The sequence below is a fragment of the Oryctolagus cuniculus genome, chromosome 7 (assembly GCF_051225735.1).
Source record: "Oryctolagus cuniculus isolate XC-2025 breed Fujian yellow rabbit chromosome 7, ASM5122573v1, whole genome shotgun sequence".
NCBI lineage: Eukaryota > Metazoa > Chordata > Mammalia > Lagomorpha > Leporidae > Oryctolagus > Oryctolagus cuniculus.
Window position 1 is genome coordinate 97,197,800 of NC_142873.1, and position 25,051 is coordinate 97,222,850.

General features: G+C 39.4%; 1 protein-coding gene across 1 annotated transcript in view; it reads left to right on the forward strand.

Moving 5' to 3' along the window:
• Nucleotides 1-25,051, forward strand: part of SLC44A5 (solute carrier family 44 member 5) — a 437,182-nt gene that overhangs the window by 280,906 nt on the left and 131,225 nt on the right. Inside the window, exon 3 of the mRNA XM_051857582.3 lies at nt 3,023-3,071. Within this exon, the coding sequence (XP_051713542.2) occupies nt 3,023-3,071 (49 nt within the window). The remainder of the gene's footprint in view (nt 1-3,022; nt 3,072-25,051) is intronic.

Below are 25,051 nucleotides of genomic sequence, written 5' to 3' on the forward strand. Positions count from 1 at the left end.
CAATCAATCTGACGCCAAAGTCCTTGCTCCTAACCCTGGGCCATGCTGCTGCTCTATGATGTGCCTTGAATCTCACTTCCATTACTTCTACCACAACTTGGGCAGTGACTCACATTCATTCCCCTGCTGCTATTGCTATAGATTCCTATGCAGTCTCCTCTGCTTCACTGTTATAATACGACTTGCATACTGTTGCTAGATTACTCTTCCTTAAATTCTGCTTCTATGGTCATTACTTTGGTCAAAATCTTTCTATGGACCTGCAGCATATGACCTACAAAATAAATTCTCCCATTCCTTTTTCATTATCCATGTCTCTAATCAGAATGATCTTTTCAACTTGCTCTTTGTTCTACTGCTGTGACCTCGTTCATCTGCATAAGTTTAAGCTTTACCTATTAGTTTGACAATGTTGTGGTTCTAGGAACCCTTCCTTCCAGGTCTCAGTTGAATATGACCTCCTCTTCCCTAGGAGTCTCATAGTACTATCTTTCTACTTCTGTTATATCATTTTTTGCCCTGTATTAAATTTATTTGTGTTCTTTTCTAATTTCTCTCCCTGTCAGTATGTTGAAGATAAAATATATGCTTCACTAATCCTCATATCCCCAGGAGTATCCCTTTTTTAAAATATTTTATTTATTTATTTGAGAGGCAAAGTACCAATAGAGAGACAGAGAGAAAGGTCTTCCATCCACTGGTTCAACTCCCATATGGTTGCAACAGCCAGAGCTGGCCCTATCTGAAGGAAGCCAAGAGCCAGGAACTCCTTCCCATGTGGGTCTCCCATGTGGGTGCTGGGCCCAAGCACTTGGGTCATCCTCCACTGCTTTCCCAGGCCACAGCAGAGAGCTGGATTGGAGAAGAGCAGCCAGGACATGAACCAACACCCATATGGGTTGCTGGCTTCACAGAGGATCAACCTTCTATGCCACAGCATTGGCCCCAAAGAGTCCCTTTCAATGCAGAACAGAGAGCAGAAGACCAATAAACAGTTAGTGGATATAACATAATTGTAATTTCATTCACCTAGAATGTTTCTCTTTTCTTCTTTGTTCTGTTTCAGTCTTCCAAAAAATCTACCTTCTTGAATGGAACTCACTTTTCAGAACTTTGTAACACTTAAGGCTCATGTTACATGTCTTAGCCCATTTCTGCTATTATCACAAAATACCTTAGGCTATGACATTTATTTACCGTGTCCTACAGGCTAAGAAGTCCAAGATCGAGGCACCGACACATGTGGTACCTGGTGAGGGCTGCTCTCTGCTTTCAAGAGGGTCCTTCTTGCTGTGTCTTCATGTGGTAGAAGACAAAACGAGAGGGACACTGTGTCCTCATATGCCAAAGGCATGGAAAGGCAGCAGCTCTATCAGGCCTCTTTGGTTAGGGCATTCATCTCATTCCTGAAGGCTGAGGCCCTCGTGACCACAAGACCCTACCACTTAATATTAACACATTGAAGATTAAGTTTCAATGTGAATTTTGGAGAGTCACAAATATTCAGACAAAATAATTTCGTATTTTTAATTGTTTTATGTGACATATGCAGTGTTCAGTGTTGCAACACTTTTGAATTCCCTCAAAGCTCTCAGCATATACTAAGTGCTTTATGAAAACTTGCTGACTGATTGGCTTTTGGATTCTTATTGCAAAGCTATCCTTCTTTTACTGTTGTTCTGTCCTTAGCCTATGATTATGTCAATAAGGTCTCTGAGTTCTCTGGCTTAAAGACCCCATTGAGTGCAAGCACAAGCAGGTTGCAAACACACAGAAATTTTTTTTTTTTTTGCCAGCTCCTCTAAAATTCAGAACTTAATTCAGTACCAGGCCTTCCAATAGGAACAAACTCTTAGAGGAGTGTGGGAGTGAGCTGTGGAGGAATAGTTAGGAGGTTGGGGATTACAAAATTTAGAACTTTTTCAAGGAATGACTTTACAGAACTTATTACTGTGTCTTCTCATACAGTACATGCAGGGGGGAAAGAATTCATTCTACATTTACATTAAATCTTTTAAAGATGAGCATTGGGGTGAGTGTTTGGCATAGAAATTAAGACACATATTAGGATGACAGCATCCCATATCCAAGTGCTTAGGTGTGAGTAGCAGTTCGGTTCCAAATTCCATCTTCCTGCTAATGCACACCCAAGAAGGCAGCAGGTGAGGGCTTAAGTAGTTGGGTCCCTGCCATCAACGTAAGAGACCTGGATTGAGTTTCTGGCTCTTAGTTTCAACCTGGTTCAGTCACAGCTATGGGAAATTTCTCTCCCTCTGTTTCTCTCTTTCTCTCTCTGGAACTAAAAAAAATTTTTGCAGACTGGATCCAATGAGGTACTCATGATGTGGCTGGAAATAAGAGATTCTTGAGAACAACAGCAGCAGCAATAACAACAAAAGATAAGGGTTAATATGAAAGTTAATATGTGACAGCCATGATGCAACAGCATGATGAATGACTAGGGCATCTTCCTAAATGGCATGCGTACCAATAGATCTAAAAAAGAAACTGAAATAACACTCACATAGTATATTATGTATATATTATATACATAACAATACAGTAGAGACCAACCGTGACTAGTACTTGAATTTCTCAAAGGAAAACTTTATTTACTGATTACCAAGAGCAAAAGGAGAACTAGGATAAGTAGGCATCTCACATTTTACTGTGTACCTCATAAGTCCTCAGCAACTGTAGGCAATGGAAGATGGTAGAACATTTTGGAAACCTGGATGCAAATCTACAATGTTACTCAGCACAGTGGGAGAATATGTGCATAGGACACATGGAATGTGGTCCTTAACCACTCCTCCTTATCTTGCTTCTAGCTGGAGAGAGGAAAGTTATTCACGACAGTCACCAAGGCATACCTGATATTTTGCTGGACCAAAGAATGAATTCAACCTTGAACTGAGCAGGGGACTAAGCCAAGATACAGATTCTTTTAAATTAATATTTTATATTTGTATGACATTTCCACTTGCTTATATGCTTAAAAATGTCTTTGTTTTAAATGCAGGTGAGCCAAGGGCATATGATGCAGATTTCAAGGGGCCTATTGCCGACAGGTAAGTAATTCTTCTCTGTGAATGTATAATTTTAAAAAACACAGGGAGTTTATTTTTGGATGGGGGGGCACCGTTTTCTTATCAATGGGGAATTTTGTCTAAGATGAGGGGAAATGACTTATTGTGCCTGAATGGCACCTTATTTACTCAGGGAGTATATAAATATTTCCATGAATCACGAATATTCTCACCTGTTTAGCAAAGGAACTGCTTTAAGTTATTAGACCGAGAGTTTGTATTTCTAAAAAGGAGAAGCCAAAAAAAATGCTGTATGAAATTTAACCACTTTGTGGAGAAGCAAACACATTCAAGTGGTTGTTTATGTACCTGTTTACTCTGTGACTAACCATTGCAAATGCAGAGTTGCTATGCCAACTTCTTCTGTGCCAGGTATATGTGCCACTCAGCTTCTAAAAGCAGAGCACTTTCTTAGAGACAGTCACTCACCAATGCCTCGTGTACCCTTTAGACTACTTTAAAATGCTCAAGGGAAATATGTACTCATCTCTGCTGGTGCTCACCCTCTCCCCACAGTTGTACGGCATTTTAAAATTAGCCAATAATTCATAGTACTCTTATTTATTTTAGCCTCCATTCCCAGGCTTCCTGCTAATCAAAAAGGGAGTTGTAGGGTAGAATGGCTAAATAAGAAGTGCCGATTATGCTGTTGGTAGCTATTTTCCGCTTAGCTGTGACTTTGATTTCTGGCAGTTACATGTCATAATAGACCGTGATGTGAAATAGCGATCACCATGCTCATTTGCACTTGCCAGCCATCAGCGTGCACATTAGCATTCACTATTATATCCCGGTGATATTCCAGCTTTCCAGAGATGTATATTCAGTTTATTTTAACTCTGTAAAAAGCCAAGTAATTTGTTTCAGGTAACTCATTCAAAGGTATACTTGGAACAAAGATGCCTTTTTTAGACATAGTCTGAAATCTGTCTCACATTCTCTCCATGGTAACACCATGAATGCATTTTGTTGTCCAGTGTACAAACAGCCTCATTCAATGTGGTGGTTACTTTTACTGTAATTGTATTCATTTTACCATAACTAGTTTCTGAGAATTGAAAATAGCCTATGGGCCTCCGAGGACCTTTAGATATAACCCAAATTCAACAGTACTAATAATTATGATAAATAAGCTGCCATACATGGACAAAGCAAATACAGATTATAGGTGTGCCTTTCCTAGCCATCTAGAAAAGAGAGGAGTTAAGCCTGGCTCATTTCAGGTGTAGGGTAGATGTGGGGTCTCCCCATCTTCACCTACTTGGATTTTAATAATGGGACCATATCTATCAGGTAAAATCTAAACAACTGTGATAATCACTGTTAGGAAAGAAATCAACTTTTACCAAGGGTCTTTTGTGATGTCCCAGTCACCAGAAGGACCTTCAAAGATAAAATGACCATTCTGTGGGCAGACCTCCCTCCTCTTCAATGCAAGAACAGACGAAAGTGTTGCAAAAATACAGGGGCAAAACTGCAGGAAGGCACAGTGGGCCCGTTTGTAACTATGGCAGGCAGCAAGCTTCTGTACTGCCCTAACTGGGAGCCAGATTAGGACTTTTACGGAGCAGGTGAGAAACCCCCAATTCTTTATACTGCCTCTAGCAACAAAGCCAGCTTTAACAGCGCCTTCATGTTGCTCACTGTCAGACCCTTACAGCACTCTCAGCCTATTAATCTGCTATGTTCTTCTTGCCTTTCTCAGTGCTCAAGAACAGTGTTCTGTGTATAGTTACTGCCCAGCTGTACTCTTTAGAGATGAGGTGGAAGAATGGTGATGATGCCGTGGGAGAAGCTAATTCAATATCCCCTTTTTTCCCACTTACCAAGAATTGGGTATACAGGAGATATTGCCCCATAATATTGAGGAAGAAAATGGTGATTTTGGTAGTTTAAGTTGTTTTCTCAGCCTCAATCTTTATCCTTTATATGCAACAGAATCCAACAATGGTTGGTTGGTGTTGGATTAAAATTACAAAAGTGAAATTAGTGTCCTACACTGTTTTTGGCAGTATCTTAGAAAATTAGAAACAAAACCTTTTTCAAAAATGCTTTGTGAAATATTCCTCTTATGATTTAGACCTAAGAAAAATGTTTATTTAATAGAGAATGGATATACTTTATTCTGAGGAAACTGTGTAACCCACTATTTGTCTTCCTGGACCAACTTATAGGAAATCCACTGAAAAAAATATATATGTATAATTTCAGTGCAGGCTACTATATTATTCTGAGAGTCAAGAAACTTTTTTCAGGACTTTAAGTTTGTATTTCTATTTTAGTAATTCTATTACATCCAGTTGTTTTAAGTCATTTCATTTAAGATTCTTTCTGGAAAGAGGCAACATATAGGTAGGCAAGTTATAGAAATGAAAGGCTTGCATGTTACATAATTGCTTTTTTCTTGATATGAAAAATAAACTAACAATACATGATTCATACAAAATGGTAGGTTTCAGAGTATTGGAACTAATTATTACTGTAGAAGGTAGAAAAACTAGCTAAAATTTAATAAGTTACATTTCTTTTTACTTAAAGCACTGGAAGGGTGTAAAGTTCTTTACCATGCTAGGGCTCAAGGAGAGAATGAAGTGATTATTAGGGTTGTTGTCCAGGGGACTCATTCCCAGGAAAGAGCTGTACCAAATGAACTCTAAGCATTTTCCAATGCTGAGATTCCATCACTCTGTGATTGAACTCAATGCCAAACACAGAAGGAAGAATTCAGCCTCAGGCCTAAGTACTAAGCACATAAAGCACTTACCACATCTAATTGTGAGTTCTGAAGAGCTGTCGTCATTATCTCATATTACCATGTTAACACAGTTCTGTGTCCTAGATGTATATTGTTCTCAAATTTGCTTCTGTTGAAATAATTGGTATGTGTCTCCTCAATGTAAAAATGACTTAACTATCTGAAGGTCGAATCTATTATTATGGTAAAATATGAGAAAAAAGTTATAGGAGAAGAAAAAACACAAGTTCAAGAAATGAATATAGGTTCCATGTTGTAAAAATGTCTGAGAGATTACAAATGATTTTGATTTGTAAAATAGTTTGAACTAAAAAGCCTATATCCATAGCACTTCCTTTGAAAACTTCTTTTAAAAACTCTCAAAATACAGAAGGAAATAAAGGGAAATAAAAATAAATAATTATCCTGAATGTCTATTCTTCAGAATGTAAGTGTGAATGAAGATGGGCTTGAAACCTAGCATTTGTACTCTTCATTTAGAATAGAGCAAATGGCCTAATATGATCAATTATTTATCAGAGTGATTCTTCCACAGCAAGATGGAGAATAACACACATCTTTAATATTCATAGCCTCTCTCTTTTATTCCTCAACATGAGGGATTATTTTTTGTTTTCTGTTTTCATTAATGTTATTACCTACAAATTATTCTTTATGTGGAAAATAACCTAAAAGCATCATAAATACCTTTAAATAAAGGGATTCAAAGAAAGATACTCATTAACCATGTGCTTTCTATGTGCCTGACACTGTGCTAGGTGCTGTGAATACAAAAATGAACTAAACAAAATTCCTGCCCCAGGGAGCTTACCATCTGATGGGAAAGGTAGATAATAAAGTAATTAATGTGCTCAGCGCAACTGATAGAGTTGGTCATAGGCGCTCTGTCTGATTCTAGTAAGAGTAGGAAAAGGTTTATCTTGAAAAATTTTGGAGCAGAAATGGGCCTCATCCGTGTTCCAAGAAGAGCCAACAGCATGTGTCACAGTGCAGAAGACTGAGAACACTTGTACTGAAATGGTTTGGTATGAGCATAACACTGATTGTGACTATATATGAGTGATAGGAGATGTGAGGATCCCACGGAGGTGGGGAGAAATCATGGCCAAGAAGCAAGAAAGAGCAATTCACAAGGATTTTTATAACTTATGAATGTGTTTGGTATTCTACAAACCTGAGGAGAGACTGAAGAAATTTCAGTAAGGAATCAACAGAATTAGATTTGCATTTTAGAAACTTATTTAGCAAGCATGGAGGCAACACTAACTGCTTGGAACAAAATCCTATGGCAAGCCCTTTGCTAGACATCAGGGACATACCGCCTGGACATGATCTAAAGCTTCAAAATTACTTTTTGTCCTGTTGTATATGTTTGTGTTGGGGCAGAAAAGTGCCACAGTCCAATCAAAGACAGCAATGTAGTGTCAACGCTTTCTGGAGTCACAGGCTGCAATGCAAATTCTGAGTAAATAATGTGGCAGGGAGTGCGGCGCTTGGATGGCAATTTTTTCCCAAAGTTATTTGTTTATATATTTTCACTTAATTTGAAAGAGAAACAGGGGGCCAGCGCCGTGGCTCACTTGGTTAATCCTCCACCTGCAGCACCGGCATCCCATATGGGTGCCGGGTTCTGATCCCGGTTGCTCCTCTTCCAGTCCAGCTCTCTGCTGTGTCTCAGGAGGGCAGTGCAGGATGGCCCAGGTGCTTGGGCCCCTGCATCTGCATGGGAGACCGGGAAAAAGTACCTGGCTCCTGGCTTCGGATTGGCGCAGCACTGGCAGTAGTGGCCATTTGGGCAGTGAACCAATGGAAGGAAGACCTTTCTCCCTGTCTCTCTCTCTCTCTCTCACTGTCTCTGACTCTACCTGTCAAATAAATTAAAAAAAAAGAGAGAGAAACAGGAGAGACAATGAGAGAATGGGAGAGAATGAGAGAAAGAGAGAGAGAGAGAGAGAGATCTCCCATCTTCCACCAGCTGCTTTACTCCCCAGATGCCTGCAACAACCAGGTCTGGTCCGGGCCAAAGCCAGGAGCCCAGAACTCAAACTAGGTCTTCCATGTGGGTGACAGGGAAATAAAGACTTGAATCGTCATTACCAGCTGCTTCTCAGAATGCCTATTAGCAGAAAGCTGAATCAGAAGTGGAGGAGCCAAGACTCAACCCAGGCACTCTGGTTAAGAATGACTTGACTTGTGAGTTAAATGCCCACCCGCTGAGATGATAATTCTTGAAGGAGAGTGAAGGAATCTGTAAGAGTTTTGCTTCATGTAGGAAAAGGCAAAGAATAAACTGAGAGGGTCGGGTATGTGAAGGAAACTTCTTCTTGAAGCATGTTATAATATTGCAAGTACTTAGAATTGGAGGAGGAGGATAAGGTTGAAGATAAAACCACTTAGGTTGCAGGAGTTAGATAAAGAACATTATATCGTAGGATAAGGAGCTTGAACTTTATTCTAAATGGCATGAAATGAATGGCAATTTTTTAGATGCTTTTAATCAGGGGAACTGCATAATTAGATTTGTTTCCACTGTCTCTGTTGGCTATTCTTTCTCTCCTCCCAACACTCCAGTAAAAACATTCCCCACTACTCTTTTCAAACTGGTCTTGAGAAGGCCACTACTGACTTCCATGTGCCAATTGCACCAGGCAATGTCTTCTGTCTTAGCCTTGCCATAGCATCTGACACAAGTAACCAGTCTCTTCTTTTTAGAACACTCTTTGACATCGTACTTACTTGAAATCTCTTTCACCTCATTGGTTTGTCCATTACAGTGTCTTTTGCTGGTTCCTCATCCTCTGCTTTCTCTCCAAATGCTGCAGGTCCACAAGAGTCAGTCATAAACCTTCCATTCTTGTGTTTCTACAGTCCACTGCCATCTTCCCAGGAGCCCTTAATGACAAACAAGCTTCCCATTCATTCCCTCACATCATTAAATTTTATTTACTTTAGAGTATATGTCATTATGGAAACTGCTTTCCTATTTCTCTGCTTAATAGTTAATGACTTGTTTAGAATATCACATTTATGAGAAGCCAAAACTGTGTTTTATTCACCAGTGTATTCCCTGGGCTTAGAAAAGTCCTTAATATATAATGTCTATTTGTTGAACAACTAAATGAACTTCAAAATTGAGGCTAGACTGAAAATAAAAGAAGCCAATTAGAATGAAGACAAGTCATCATGTAGAAGATTTTGTCAGTGACCTGGCTGATAAACTATTAAAACCTGGCCCAGAGCAATAACCCTAGGAGAGAAGAGAGATAGAGCTAATAAGTAGGCAAAAAATCCATCACACTTTAGGACTGATTTTAAGCTGAGGGTAAAAGAGACTTGAGCATAACTGTACCTAATAACTGGATGCATGATCATTACATTAGAGAACACATGAAGAATTGTTTCATCAGTTTGGATTTTGAATTGCTGATTTTGGAGGCCAGCATTGTGGCATACATGTAAAGCTACCACCTGCACTGCCAGCATCCCATATGGGTGCACGTTCAAGTGCTGGCCATTCCATTTCCAATTTATTTCCCTGTTAATGTGCCTGGGAAAGCAGTGGAGGATGGCTCAAGTGCTTGGGCCCCTGCACCCACATTGGAGACCCGGATAAAGTTCCCCAGGCTCCTGGCTTTGGTCTGGCCCAGCGCTGGCTATGGTGGCCATCTGAGAAATGAATCAATGACTGGAATATCCCTCTTTCCATCTCTCCCTGTGTCTCTTTCTCTCTCTGTAACTTTGCCTTTCAAATAAATTTAAAAAAATAAATCTTAAGAAAAGAGAAATTTGATTTTGAGATGCGTATGTGATATTCAGTAACAGCTACCTAGTAGGAAGAACTGTAACTATACTTATAAAGCTCTTTGAAATATTGTTATAGTTATTTTAACTAATGTGTCTAAAAAGGGAGAATTTTAAAGAACATTAAAGTCTGATAGAAAAATATGTAAATTCTGCCTTCTGAGAAACATTTCCCGATCATCCCTAGGGTGAACTATGGGTACCCTTCCTTGGTGCTGCCAGAATAATCTGTGCATTTCTAATACTGTGTCAGAAATTCTTGATTCCTTGGCTGACTCCTTAGTCAAAGCATCAGCTCCACTAATTAGTGCTGCACACAGTAGATCTGTGGGTCACAGTTTTGGTCATGTCATTCATCTCCCACCTCCACCCCCCCTTCAGATTTCACAAATGAATTCCCATAGCCTAGAATTAACTCCAAATGCCTAAGTGTGATATTCAAACCCCTATACAATTTTGTCAAAACATATCTGTCTAAATTAATCTCTCTCTGGGTTATCTAAACCCTCGAATGGATTCACGACTGAGCCAAACCAGTCATGCACATTTCTGCAGGGTTTGAAAATTGATTTTGTCAGTGTCCTAGAATTATTCCAACTCAGGGATGATAACTGGCACTAACAAAGCTCACAAGAGACTGATGTATAAAATCAGAATGCCAATGCAATCATTTACATTGAGAAATTTAATTGCTGAGAAGACCTCATGTTCATGTTGGCCTGACCAGCACATTGCTCCCTCTAGGCAAACTACATGAGAAACCTAATTATCAAAAGGTTGTTTGATGAGTGTACAGCCAGAGCAAGGAGAACTACATGAGTAGAATGTCTAATGGCATCAGGCTCTGGTAGCCGGTGGTCAATAGAACAGTCTCACATCAATTTGATTCATGCCTTAACTTGGAGTGCTTGAATGGCAAAACTATTTGATCATCAAAGCATTTCTGTGCAGATATATTATAAATTCAATAAGTTTATAATCCAGGACCTCTGGACTTGGAGGATTATAGTTGCACTGAGGTGACTGTGCACATCTCTGCTTTAATTACGTGTTGATTTCAAGAGTTTAACAGAAAGCACTGCTATTTCCAAGTTCGGGGGAAACATCTCACATAAAGTTGTAGTCTTCCTTGCACTGTTGGCCCTGCTCAGGACCCACCCCTCTGATCCCAGTCTCAGAGTGCCTACCCTCTGCTGAAATCCTGCTGTCTTTCCTCTGAATCACACATTTTATGCATAGCACCTGCTCCTTGGGATGGCTCTTTAGCTTTTGGGAAGTGGGTTGTCTTCTCATTTGGTTTATAATTTATTTCCCTGAGAGGGCAGAGATCTTTATTCTTTATTTAGTAGAGTCTAGTTAATGATATAGACTAGCTTTTTTCCTTTTTGATTATAGCACCTACTCATTTTTGTACAGATTGAGGACTTTTTTGGAAGTTATCATAAATTGGTAATTTATAATGTGTGTATTTATGGTGTACAAAGAGATGTTATGATTTATGAAAATAATACAACATAATTAAATCAAGCTAGTTAATATAACAATCACCTCAAATACTTAACAAATTTGAGGTGAGAACATTTGAAATTTACTATGCAACTTTGAAATGTACAATACTCGATTAACGATATTCATGATGCTATGCAATAGGTCTAGAACATCTGTTTTATTCCTATCTGATATTTTGTACTGTTTGAGTCATGTTCTCAGTCTTCCTACTTTCCAGCTTCTGTAACCACCATTCAACTCTCTGCTTTTATGAGTTTGATTGTTCTAAGTTCCACATATGAGATCACATGATATTTATCTTTCTATTCCTGGACTGTTTCAACTAACATAGTGTTGTTCTCCACTTCCATCTGTGTTATTGCATATGACAAAATTTTCTTATTCATACAGGCTGGATAGTATTCCATTACGTATATGCATAACATTTTCTCTATCCATTCATCTGTTGATGAACACATAGGTTGATTCCATAACTTAGTTATGCTGAATAGTGCTACAATGAACATGGCAGTGCAAACATTTCTTTGATAAACCTGTTTCAAATCTTGTGCATAAGTACCTGAAAGTAAGATTGCTGAATCATTTAGTAATTCTATTCTTAGATTTTTTAAGAACTTCCAGTTTTCTATGATGGAATTACTGATTACCACTCCCACCAACCATGTTCAAGCAATCACTTTTCTCCTCATCCTCACCCACACTTGTTATCTTTCATCTTTTTTAAACAGTTAGCAACAGGTATGAGGGGATAATTTCATTGTAATTTATACTTTCATAATGATCAACAAAGTTGAATTGTTTTTCACTAATCTGTTAGCCATTTGCCCATCTTCTTTTTTTTTTTTTTTAAAGATTTATTTATTTGAAAGGCAGAGTTCACAGAGAGAGGAGAGGCAGAGAGAGAGGTCTTTCATCCGCTGGTTCACTCCCCAGATGGTCGCAATGGACAGAGCTGCACTGTTCTGAAGCCAGAAGCCAGGGGCTTCTTCCAGGTCTCCCACGCGGGTGCAGGGGCCCAAGGGCTTGGGCCATCTTCTACTGCTTTCCCAGGCCACAGCAGAGAGCTGGATTGGAAGTGGAGCAGCCGGGATTAGAACCGGTGCCCATGTGGGATGCTGGCACTTCAGGCCAGGGCATTAACCCACTGTGCTACAGCGCTGGCCCCATGCCTATCTTCTTTTGAGAAATAAACTGGACATCAGGTACCTTGACTAAAAATAGTGGAGTTCTTTGAGTGAACATCCATTCAAGGATAATTTTTATTTAAAAATAAAGCAACAACAACAAAGAAGAAACAAAATCCATCTCTATATCCTGAGATGATGATATGTGACCTTTATCATTGGACACCAGCTATAGCTGTTTGGACTTTATCTTTCTAGGCTTGGAACATAGATCACGGAAATGTGCAAAACATTTTAGTAATTTTTGCCCTGACATAAAAACAGATAAACAGATTAGTCTGGACATTTTTTGACCTGCCTTGACATATCATATGGATCCACACCTGTAAAATCTCATAGCCTCTGTGGATAATTCATAAAAACTAATTGAATTGGTAAATAGTCTGAGGTGTATACCGTAAGCCCTAGCAGTTCAAATAGCTCAGAGGAAGATCTCTGGTGCTACTTTTCTATTAGCTGAGAATCTTCTTTAGGAATCTGAACTCCTATATCTCACTAGTGGTATCTGATTATCAGGTAGTATTTGGATAATATCTTATCCAAGAGCTTTACGTAAAGACTTAAAGTCCTGGAATTCAAACCTATAAGTGAGGCTTCACTTATATATGATTATTTTGTTTCAAATGTGATAGACTATCATTCAGTCTCTTTTGAGGGTCATCCTTGTGTTTATCCCTGGAGTCTATGTCCACTACTTCCTCCTCATCCTCATTTTCCTGCCTTTATTCCTTAAATGAACACTTATACTGTTCCTTACATTATGATAACAGGTATACCAGCTGGTAGTGATACAAAGATAAGTTATTCTTGTTATCAAGGAATTAAATGCTCTCAGATAACTTGAAGATATTTTATAGTTCAACAAGGAAAAAACAATTGTGGTAAAATTAAAAATGAGCCTGACTCTCAGTGGTAGGTGTTTTATCTGTCTGCTCTAACAAAGATTAATTTTCATTTATTCTCATTCAAAAATATTTTTGAACATGTATTGTGTGTCCAGTTTCTTCTGCACATTAGAATATAGTGACAAGCAAGATAGACAAGGTGCTTGTTCTCTAGAAAGAGGGAAGACAAGGGGCAATTAACACCTGAGAAATGAGCATAAGTACAAGGAAGAAAATAAAACAGGATAATGGTGCCTAACTGTTAAAGGAAGGGAACGTTAATTTAGATTTGGTGGTCAGACAAAACCTTTCTATGGAGGTGATGATTAAAATGAGACTTGAATGATAAGGAAGAGCCAGCCATGCAGAGACCGAGTACATAGCATTTCAGCTACAGAAAACAAAATTTAGAGTCTCTAAGGCAGGAATAAGCTTAGTGTGTTCAAGGAGCAGAAAGAAGGCCCATGTGAGTGTAGTATGGTGGATGGGCATGGGTATGGGAGTAGATAGGCAGGAGAAGCTAAGCTTGTTAGAATGAGTGCAATGGGAAAGGCACTGGAGTGTGTCAGTGGGCGAGCGAGTTAACTCAATATAAGCTTTAAAATTGACTGTTGTGTGGAGAGTGGCTTTTACAAGTCTAAAAGCAGGAGCAGAGAAATCAATAGAATATTTTGCAGTCCTCTGAGTGGAAGAGTTAGTCCTTTGGTCTAGGGTAGTGGTAGTTGAGATGGAGAGAAATGAAGATGCAAAATATGTTATGGGGTACAGGTGGCAACACTTATTGATGAGATTGGATGTGAGATACAAGAGAAAGAAAGGAGCCAAGGATAAGTGCTAGATATTTCACTTGAACAAACTAGAGAGATGATGATCCCATATGCTACTAGTGAAAGATCAGGGGAAATGCAGGTTTGCTGCTTTGACTGTGTTGGGTGGGAGGATGGTGAGAGGTATCACTGTTCTTAAAGCTGTACTTATGAAATGCATGAAGTTTATATTCCTTAAACAAAACGTTTCTGGGGGAAAAACATAAAAAAATTAAATTTGAGATGCCAAATGTGTACCTTCATGAAGACACTATGAATGAGTCTGGAATAATAAATGAGGGCTAGAGATCAGAGTTGGGAATCATCTGCATATGGATAATGTTTAAAGCCAAACCATCTGGAGATGCTCACTTAGAAGGCCACAGAAGAGACTAAGGGCACAACTCTGAACTTGATAACATTTGGAGGGCATGTGGAGGTGGAAGAACCCAGAAAGAGACAAAAGGAACACCCATTGAATTAGAAGGAGTCAGAGGAGTGAAACAATAAGAGTTACTTATTTTTAAAGTGTCCAACTGCACTGACTACTTTACGAGGTCAAGAAAAATAAAACTGAAAAGTGGCCACAGGATTTAGTGGCATAGAAGTCACTTGTGGCCTCATTGAGAGCAAACTCAGTGATGAAATGGGCACTAATGTTTGACTTGGAGAGTTAATTAGAGATTGTGGTAGCTTAAAAACACGAATGGTATTGTAGCATGTGAATCAGATTTGCTTAACTAGATCAGAAAGTAGAGGCTTAGTATAATTTTTTTTTTTTTTTTTTTTACAGGCAGAGTGGACAGTGAGAGAGAGAGAGAGAGAGAGACAGAGAGAAAGGTCTTCCTTTGCCATTGGTTCACCCTCCAATGGCCGCCGCGGCCGGCGTGCTGCGGCCGGCGCACCATGCTGATCCGATGGCAGGAGCCAGGTACTTATCCTGGTCTCCCATGGGGTGCAGGGCCCAAGGGCCATCCTCCACTGCACTCCCGGGCCATAGCAGAGAGCTGGCCTGGAAGAGGGGCAACCGGGACAGAATCCGGCGCCCCGACCAGGACTAGAACCCGGTGTGCCGGCGCCGCTAGGTGGAGGATTAGCCTAGTGAGCCGCAGCGCCGGCCCAGGCTTAGTGTAATTTATAACTGAAGAATGGAGGTTGGGGCTGGGCATGTTATGAAATATTGGAGATGAAATATTGGCAAGATTTTATTTTAGCTTTTATGGAGAAGGGGAAAAAGAGCATATTTAGGCAGATTCAAGAGCATGCATTAGTTTATTCCTTTGTAACTCTATTGTGTACTGTAGGGCATATAGAATTGAATAAGCCACTGACTTTGTTCTCAATAAACTTAAAATTTAAATCATTAAGTTTAAATATAAGAAAGAATGAATTGCTAAAGAGAGGTGCAAACATGACTCAGGGGGACAGGGTAAAATGGGTAATTATTCCTGATGGGAAGAACCAGATAATGTTTCTTGGAGGTATGATTTTAGAAGGTCCTTGAAGGAAGAGAATTATCTTGATAGACAGAAGAATGAAGATGAACATCAGACTCACAAAGGCATATGTTGCCTGTGTTGTAGATTGGGTTTTCTGGAAGCAGATGCTAAGTTGGAGTTTAGGATGCAGGATTTTGATTAGGGATCCACCCATGTGAAAAGAAGGGGAAGGATGCAGAATTGTACAGAGGAAGATGTCAAACTACTCTGCAGGCCTGACAAAGCCTCAGACCACCCAACAGAAGGCTCCAGTGGGTGCTGCCTGTTCGAGGAGTCTGGGGTAACTCTGAAATAGCCACAACTCTATGAGTGCACCTTTTTCAGTCTCTGGTTTGTCAGCCGTCTTGGGAAGGGGTGACCTGGGCTGAAGAAGCTCTGAGAATGAGGCAGACACTGCAAATGCTGTAGCTACAGACTGTCTGCCCACCACATCCTGCACTGCTGGGCGGCAAGTCCTTCCTGGAAGAGCAGCCTGGGTGGTCCATTTTGATGTGGATCCCAGTGTGTGGAAGCATGGCATGTCCCACTGTACTCCAGAGGGGCTGGAACAAAGACTAGGATGACAGATGTTTTGGAATGAAGCTAAACAGATTATTGGGATTATGGTGGGCCTTAAAAGGCATAATGAGGGTTTGAGACTTCCCTCTGGGAACTTTTTAGGGAATGAAGTAGGGCTAGCAGACCGTCTACTACCCTACTTTAGGAGACAACTCCAGCTTTTTGCCCAAAACCTCTTAGAACTTGAAGTTTCCACAAAGCAGAGCTGCCTAATGAATTGGTGTTGGGGGTGCAGGTAGGGGGACATAGACTACACGTTACAGTTGTTTTCTTTTGGATCTGTTATTCTTGGAATACAGAATCCTTGATGGTTCATTCAACACAAAAATCATGGATCCTGTACGTTTCCTATCATCACAAGGAAAATGTAACTGACCTATATTATATTACCGTGTTTTGGAGAGAAACTAATATTCTCTTTATTACCAACATCTGTACTAGGTAAACATGTTTACATCATATATGTTAATATATTCTTCATATGTTGTTGTCCCCAGGCACTGAATGATATGTTGTTGTTTGCTTCCAACAAGTCATATATACTTAAGTATGTGTTGTTTTGGCAAGAGAGTAAGAAAAGAAACTACTTTTTTTCTATTTAAAAATTAAAGACAGTTTGTGTCCAGACAGATAAGGAAACCAGTGGGTAGGCTCACTTGGGAAGCCAGCTGGAGTGGAAGGCAGCACGCAGATTCCAAGGGCTTGGGTCTTGAGGCATGGTGCTGTCTGTGTGAATATGCTGTAGCCTGTGAAATGAGACTCTAGGGGCAATCCTACTTGCAGCATCCCATTACGATGATTTCTAAATCATTCAGAAACAAGCAGTGTGGAGCCAGGTTACCAAGTCTAACGAGAAGCTCAGAGAACTCGGGAGTGGAAAGAGCATATCAGCAAGCAGGAGGCAAGGTCTGGAAGAATTCCCCGCACTGACTGACGTGCTGCTCTAAGTGCTTTTCTGGATGAAATGACTGTGCAAGGTTTTGATGCCAAGGTCATTTTCTAGTTAGAGCTGTAAGGAAAAAATAGTGGAGAAATATATCAAATTTTATCAAGTTGTTGGTGCTTACCTTACATGTTTTCCAACTCATGTATTAATTTTTTAAATGCTTATTTTGCTATGAAATGAATTACTTTGGTTGGTGAAATGAATTACTTTATAGTGCATATACCTGTTCATGAAATGCTACTTGGGATGTTTTCCAGGTTTTATAATGATGCATCACTCAGGCACAACCCTTCACTTGATGTCCATTTACTCAAATGCCATATATTGTGTCTAGGAGAAAAAACTTTTCATTGCTAGCCTTATAAATTGAAACAGATAAAGTGAGAATGAGCTTCATAGCTATATACTTTTAAACTCAAGATATGATAAAATTAGACTAAAACTTCCCAACACATATCATATTGTCATTTTCATTTGTTTTTGAAATTTTTTTAAAGATTTATTTATTTATTTGAAAGAGTAACACAGAGAAAGGGAGAGAGTGAGAGTGAGAGTGAGAGTGAGAGAGAGAGAGAGAGAGAGAGATCTTCCATCCGCTGCTTCACTACCCAGTTGGCTGCAAAGCCCGGGCTGGGCCAGGCCAAAGCCAGGAGCCAGGAGCTTTCTTCAGGTCTCCCATGTGGAGGCAGGGGCCCAAGCACTCCAGCCATCTTAAGCTGCTTTTCCCAGGCCATCAGCGAGAGCTGGATTGGAAGTGTAGCAGCCAGGTCTCGAACCAGCACCCCGATGGATGCCAGCATTGCAGGTGGTAGCTTTACATGCTGTGCCATAGTGTCTGGCCCAGGTTTTGAAAATTTATCCAAGACATTATTGTGCTTTATGACTTACAAGAATAGATATCACTTGCCATGTTTGGATTTTTGAATTTTGATTATTGTGAATTTGTTTTTTTGTTTTGCTTTGTTTTGACAGGTAGAGTTATAGACAGTGAGAGAGAGAGACAGAGAGAAAGATCTTCCTTCCGTTGGTTCACTCCCCTAATGGCCGCTACGGCCAGCGCTGTGCCAATCCAAAAGCCAGGAGCCAGGTGCTTCCTCCCGGTCTCCCATGAGGGTGCAGGGACCAAAGAACTTGGGCCATCCTCCACTGCCCTCCCGGGCCACAGCGGAGAGCTGGACTTGAAGAGGAGCAACCGGGGACTAGTACCCGGCACCCTAACCGGGACTAGAACCCAGGGTGCCGGTACCGCAGGTGGAAGATTAGCCAAGTGAGCCACGGTGCCAGCCAATCATTGTGAATTTATTTCAAACTGGAAGTTTCCTTCTGTTTATGTGATAAATGTCTTCAGGAAACAATTCTCTTATGTTGGCAAAGAAATGCCTTTGAAATTTGTTCTTTACTCTTCATATAATTCTTTTTATCAGACACACTAAAAAGTAAAACTTAGCATCAATGCTAAATTTTGAAAGGAAATTGGTGTCATTTGCTCAAAAGTAAAAGTAAAAAAAATCACACAACAGTTACATATATCCAATTCTTCATATTTCCTTCCTGAGTACACTTTATTGTAATATGTACTAACATTTTATAGGTCCCCCTTGCTTAGAAGGGCAAGTGTGCTCACTGCAATAAGTGGAGAAAGTTTTTTCACAGTTGTAAATTTAATATCACGTTTTTTTCAGATTTGATAGTTAAAGTTACACAAACACATAAGCCATCTTCTACATATACATTATTCATAATTTAATTTCCTCTCATTAAAAGAATAAAGGAATGCAATTCTCTCTTTCCCTTCTTGGAAGAGGAGATTATTTTCTATCCCACTGATATCACCTTCCTCACAAAACTTCTAGCTCTGATGCTCACACATAATCTGAGTGCTTAATGTATTCACTTATTCAACACTTGCAGTTTCCCTAAACTCGATTATTGCACATGTTGGTGTGTTGGTTATTGACTCTGTGATCCATTTTGGGTTTGAAGACCATGACTACTCACCTGAACTTAAATACCATGTACATAAATTAAAATTCTGTGGGGAAATTTAAACTAACACACATGAATGTTCCAGAGTTACTTAGGACTGAATTCTGAGATTGCAAGAGCAATAGGACTTCCCATTGTAGAAGGCAAAGCACAGGTTAATGTTTATGATAAACTTTTTTAAAATATTTATTTTATTTATTTTAAAGACAGAGTTACTGAGTGAGGTAGAGACAGAGAGAGAGGTCTTTCATCCGCTGGTTCACTCCCCAGTTGGCCGCAATGGCTGGAGCTGCGCCAATCCAAAGCCAGGAGCCATGAGCTTCTTCCAAGTCTCCTGCGTGGGTGTTGGGGCCCAAGGACCTGGGCCATCCTCTGCTGCTATCCCAGGCCACAGCAGAGAGCTGGATCAGAAAAGGAGCTGCTGAGACTAGAACCGGCACCCATATGAGATGCTGGTGCTTCAGGCCAGGGCTTTAACCAGCTGTGCCACAGCGCTGACCTCTGATAAGATTTAATGTAGGAGAGAGCTTTTAAACTGAACCTTAAAAGATGGGTAAGATGAAGATTGTATAAGAAAAGGACAAAATATTCCAGGTGGGAAAGAACCAGCAAGAATAAAGGGAAGGAGCCTATATTCAGCATGTGGAGTGCTTTCCTGAACACAGTGCTTCTCTTCTAGTAGGTTTCATATATATAATTGGCTTTGGCAGTCAGACCTATCTATTGATAAAATGGTTTGTTTGACTCAATTGTGCCCCATTTAAACTGGCCCAGTTCTTTCATTGGATCAAATTCCCTAATTGCCTTGGTATCGTGTAGACACAGTTACAGTATTCTTAAGGAGGAACACAGTATTTTCTCTCAACATTCCTAATCAACTTCATTGCCCAAGGGTGCCAAAGACAGAGAAGTCCCTCAGCCATCATCTTGTAGTCTGCGACTTTAATGTAAATTCTGTTAGGGGCCTGCACTGTGGCACAGGGGGTTAAAACCCCAGCATGGGATGCTGGCATCCCTTGTGGGCATCCATTTTGGTCCTGGTTTCTCCACTTCTAATCTAGCTCTCTGCTATGGCATGGGAAAGTGGTGGAAGATGGCCCAAGCGCTTGGGCCCCTGCACCCATGTGGGAGACCTGGAGGAAGCTCCTGGCTCCTGGCTTCTAATCAGCCCAGCTCCGGCTGAAGTGGCCATTTTGAGAGTGAACCAGCGGATAGAGGACCTCCCTCTTTCTCCCCCCCCCCCCCATATATATATCTGAGACTCTGTATTTCAAATAAATTAAGAAACAAAAATTTCTTTTAGAAATTACAAGCCAGTATTACACTTGCTGAATGATTTTAAACGCCTAAGAATATTCAGGGTAAATGATGCTATTTAGCAATTGGAACAGTCATAAAAACTGTTTTGTTGTAAGGAATATATACATTTATTTAATTTGGTAATACATGGGGGTAATCAAATCAAACAATATAGAAAGAGCACAGAGTCTGTAGTCCCTCAAAATCCTTCCTCTGGGACAGCAAGTATGAGTGATGCCTCATGTAGTCTTTCAAATAAATGAATGCATTTGAAATAGATATTTGCGCATGTCTCTCTCTGTGCTCATATATCCCTTTCTCTATATAATTAATGACATGATTAAATAGCATTTTTTAAACCTAACAATGTATCTGAGAAATTAATTGAGCAGTACATACAGAATAGGAATAGGAGTTTGAAAACAAGTCTTGCAAAAAGGCTTCAAATTCTTTAAAATTTATTATTATCTATACAACTCAAAGAAATGGTGCCTACAATACCCTTCTCTGTCTTCTACTCATCTGTAGAGGTCAAATCCAGATGTTTCTGTCTGATTCTTAGCCCCATTTACTCCTTGTAAGAACCAGTTGCTATGTTTCTAAATACTTTTTGCATTATACAACGTGCTCCTTTTATACCTGTGCAAATACTATTATTGAGGATTTTTTTTGTTTGCTTATTTGTCTGTTTTAAATCCATGGACAGTTTGTGAGTTTCTTAAAGCTTTTATTTCTCTTTGAATCCCCATTCCCTAGTATAGTGTCTGGTATATAATAGATGTTCAGTAAATATTTGCTTGATTGAAGAAAAAGGTGAAAGAATGTTAATCTTCATTGTTCGTAGCTTCCATGTTACATCTCCTTGTTGTTGTTTTTTGATATTTGACTTGAAATATTTATCTTTTCAATGACATCGTATTTTAAAGCAATGAAGCAGGAAAAAAATTATAGGTGAAAAGTAAGATGAATAAATTACCTGGAAATATTTATACAATTCAACTTTTATACATTTTCATGAGAAAAATAGGTAATCCTCTCCATTTTTGTGGCATCGGTTTCTGGGGAAAAGCTATCATGGCCAAAATAAATCTGTCTGCAACCTTAATCCTAGACCAAGTGTCCATAGGCTTGTTTGTATATATACTTTTTGAACCTACCTCATGATGTATGTATGCATTTGTGTAATGCTTACAAAGATGCTCTGTGTCATTACTTTGAAAATGTGCAAGTTCGGCTTAGTCAAGCAAAGACTGCTTTAATGGCATCATGAATTTGTTGCCATGACATAAAACTACGGTGCCTCATTTTCATTTATCTGTGCTGTACTCATTTGTATCATCTTCCTTTGCTTGCAATATTTAGTAGAACTAAATGTGAATGCAAATGGTTGAAAGATTTATTTCTTATTTATTCATATTATTGAGTTTGTGGCCCTGGTTTAACCACCCTTACCTGGAGCATGAGCATTTTTCTTCACGTTGCTTTGAAGATCGTGTAAGACTCATCCTTAAACTGCCTCATTACGTCTTTCAGAAATACAGTTCTCATATAACAACTAATCAGGAAATTCAGAGTGTTTGAAGTATGTTGAGAAAAACAGATGTTTGCTATTTAAAGTACTGCAGATGATTGTTATTTCTTTTTCTAGTCAAAAGATGTTCATATCCACTAAATAAATGTATTGTCTTTGAGCGTGCATCCTTCTGAGTTACCATGGTGGGAAATTTTCACCACTGGAGTTAGAAATGAAAATATTCTGCTAATGTTCTGCTGAACTATTCATTTTGCACGGTAGGGAAACTTGGCTTAAGAAAACATTGGTAAATTTCACTCTTTTTAGCCTAACATGAAAAATAGGTAGTGGAAATGGCAGTTGTTAGTTGCTTTGAAATAGTAGCATGCTGAATCAATTCAATAGCCATTCTTGGAACCAAAAATAAGCTTAGCTAATTTTTGAGAAAGTCTAAACTTTATAGTAAACATGTAAGTTAACATGTTAAGAAGCTAAACCATGTAGCCACACTAAAGGAACCAGAGTAGGAAGTAGGAAGAATTAGCCAATCATCTTTGATTACTCACCACAATCAACTATAGAACTTTTAGGAATTAGTATAATTTCTTTTGTTGAAACAGAATTGTAATTATACACTTACTCTGTAAAGAACATTAGAGTTTATTTGGTTCAGCCTCCTAATTTAAGGTGGGAAACAGGCCTGGGGAGGTAAAGACAGTCAGATTACCTGGTGACTTGGTGGCAAAGCCAGCATTTGAATCCAAATCTCTAGGTTAAGAATCTGTGAGGAACAGCCCCCATCCATCTACTCACAGGGTGGACTCAGACTCAGGATGTACAGTGAAAATGAGACTGTATTAATGGTCTCTAAAGACAAAGTGCCTGGTGGATCAGCATGCGTGGGGTAGTTTACAGCAAGCTATTTATTTCCTAGCACGAAGGTCCCTCCCCAGTTCCTCTCTGATTGAAAACTTTGGGGTTACAACCTTCCCAGTATTTGCTTCAGCTGTTCTGGACACAAAACATCCTGTTTACCCGTGAACTTTCAGGTGCATGTAACCTAGCTGTTATACTAACTAGTTGTCTACTCACAGCTAAACGTCTTACTTTGAAAATGAACCAAATTTTTACTTCTCATTAGTCTAACATTCTTTCTTCTGTATTTCTTAAAACTTATTTCCAGTAAATATGTTGCTTTTAATTTCCATACAATGTTGATTTTTGTTTATTTTGCTGAGTGAGAAAGTAAGCTGGGGCTTAGAGGAAATCCATGTCTAAGAAATAGTTGAAGGAAGAAGAAAAAGAGAATTAAGACAGTATCTAAATATTTGCCTAAAAAATACTTAAAATTTATTTTTTTTATTTAGTAAATATAAATTTCCAAAGTACAGTTTATACATTACAATGGCTTCCCCCACCATAATTTCCCTCCCACTCGCACCCCTCCCATATCCTGCTCCCTCTCCCATTCCACTCACATCAAGATTCATTTTCAATTATCTTTATATACAGAAGATCGATTTAGTATATATTAAGTAAAGATTTCATCAGTTTGCACCCACACAGAAACACAAAGTGTAAAATACTGTTTCAGTACAGTTATAGCATTACTTCACATTGGGCAACACATTAAGGACAGATCCCACATGAGAAGTAAGTACACAGTGACTCCTGTTGTTGACTTAACAATTTGACACTCTTGTTTATGGCGTCAGTAATCTCGCTAGGCTCTAGTCATTAGTTTCCAAGCTTATGGAAGCCTTTTGAGTTTGCTGACTTAGATGTTATTCCGACAGGGTAATAATCAAAGTGGAAGTTCTCTCCTCCCTTCAGAGAAAGGTACCTCCTTTGATGGCCCCGTTCTTTCCACTGGGATCTCACTCGCAGAGATCTTCCATTTAGGTCTTTTTTTTTTTTTCCCAGGGTTTCTTGGCTTTCCATGCCTGAAATACTCTCATGGGCTCTTCAGCCAGATCCAAATGCCTTAAGGGCTGATTCTAAGGCCAGAGTGCTATTTAGGACATCTGCCATTCTATGAGTCTGCTGTGTATCCCGCTTCCCATGATGGATTGTACTCTCCCTTTTTGATTCTACCAGTTAGTATTAGCAGACACTAGTCTTGTTTGTGTGATCCCTTTGACTCTTAGACCCATCAGTGTGATCAATTAGAACTGAAATTGATCACTTGGACTAGTGAGATGGCATTGGTACATGCCACCTTGATGAGATTGTATTGGGATCCCCTGGCATGTTTCTAACTCCACCATTTGGGGAGTTAGTCCGATTGAGCATGTCCCAAATTGTACATCTCCTCCCTCTCTTATTCTCACTCTTATATTAACAGGGATCACTTTTCAGTTAAAATTTAAACACCTAAGAATAATTGTGTGTTAATTACAGAGTTCAACCAATAGTACTAGAACAAACAAAAAAATACTAAAATGGATAAAATATTACATTGTACATCAACCATCAGGACAAGAGCTGATCAAGTCATTGTTTCTCACAGTGTCCATTTCACTTCAACAGGTTTCCCCTTTGGTGCTCAGTTAGTTGTCGCCAATCAGGGAGAACATATGATATTTGTCCCTTTGGGACTGGCTTAATTCACTCAGCATAATGTTTTCCAGATTCCTCCATCTTGTTGCAAATGACCGAGTTTCAGTGTTTTTGACTTCTGTATAGTATTCTATAGAGTACATGTCCCATAATTTCTTTATCCAGTCTACTGTTGATGGGCATTTGGGTTGGTTTCAGGTCTTAGCTCTTGTGAATTGAGCTGCAATAAATATTAATGTGCAGACAGCTTTTTTGTTTGCCAATTTCATTTCCTTTGGGTAAATTCCAAGGAGTGGGATGGCTGGGATGAACGGTAGGGTTATATTCAGGTTTCTGAGGAATCTCCAGACTGACTTCCATAGTGGCTTGACCAATTTGCATTCCCACCAACAGTGGGTTAGTGTCCCTTTTTCCCCACATCCTCTCCAGCATCTGTTGTTCGTAGGTTTCTGAATGTGAGCCACTCTAACCAGGGTGAGGTGAAACCTCATTGTGGTTTTGATTTGCATTTCCCTGATTGCTAGTGATCTTGAACATTTTTTCATGTGCCTGTTGGCCATTTGGATTTCCTCTTTTGAAAAATGTCTGTTGAGGTCCTTGGCCCATCTCTTAAGTGGGTTGTTTGTTTTGATGTTGTGGAGTTTCTTGATTTCTTTGTAGATT